Genomic DNA, 868 nt, shown 5'->3' on the forward strand with positions numbered 1-868 from the left:
AAATACAAATAAATACAATAGTAAGTATTTATGTCCAGACACGCCCCAATGACATACGGACATATATCTATAGACAGATCAATACATTTGCGTATACGCATTTACGTACGAAATTGGCAACTTTCTCGCCTTTCTGGTTGTATGCCCACGATTGTCCGATGATAATGGGCGGATACTCCTCATCGTCCTGTGGTTGTGTATCGGGCACCTGATAGTAACTGGAATCCGAAGGAGTGCGGAGATCGACAAAGTCCTCGGGAACATAATCCGTGCTGCAAACATACAAGGAGCAAGATCAGAAAATGTTTGTATATGGATCAATATACAGCGGGCACTCTATGCACTCAAACGGGTAGCACTAGCATGCAGTAGGAAAATGACCATGCGCCCTCGTACTGAGCTAGGGTAGCGAAACATAGCAACATGGCATCCATGAGAGTGGAAGCGTGTTTGTATTGAAATGCAATATTATAGGCTGAGTACTCCACATCAAGATTGGTGAAGGATGAAGTAATTCTCGCTGTGCACGTCAATATCTACGGATTGGAGTGATATTGACGGTGACAAAACTAGTGTAGGTATATAACCTGCCAGTGAATATATTCGGGCCATATAGAAGTCCGTACATAATTTGGGACTGGTGAATTATCTTGCTAAGACACAATACATACATCGTTAGTGACCAACTGGTGATTGCAATAGTATGGATAGGAAAAAAGGGTGAATGAACAGGGGAAATATATTCAAACCAATACGTATTAAATACGTCTACACACACAGGCACATAATATATATATATATATATATATATATACATGCATGCATGCATACATACATACATACATACATACATACACAAACACACACT

General features: G+C 40.1%; 1 protein-coding gene across 1 annotated transcript; it reads right to left on the minus strand.

The window, feature by feature from the left end:
* Nucleotides 1-67: 67 nt before the first annotated feature.
* SARC_17520 (hypothetical protein) lies at nt 68-272 on the minus strand (the record flags this gene model as incomplete). Its single annotated transcript, XM_014288387.1, has 1 exon — nt 68-272. A coding segment is annotated over one exon (205 nt), but the record flags the coding sequence as incomplete, so codon positions are not given.
* Between the last annotated feature and the right edge of the window lie 596 nt (nt 273-868).

Source organism: Sphaeroforma arctica (genome assembly GCF_001186125.1).
Source record: "Sphaeroforma arctica JP610 unplaced genomic scaffold supercont1.11063, whole genome shotgun sequence".
Lineage (NCBI taxonomy): Eukaryota > Ichthyosporea > Ichthyophonida > Sphaeroforma > Sphaeroforma arctica.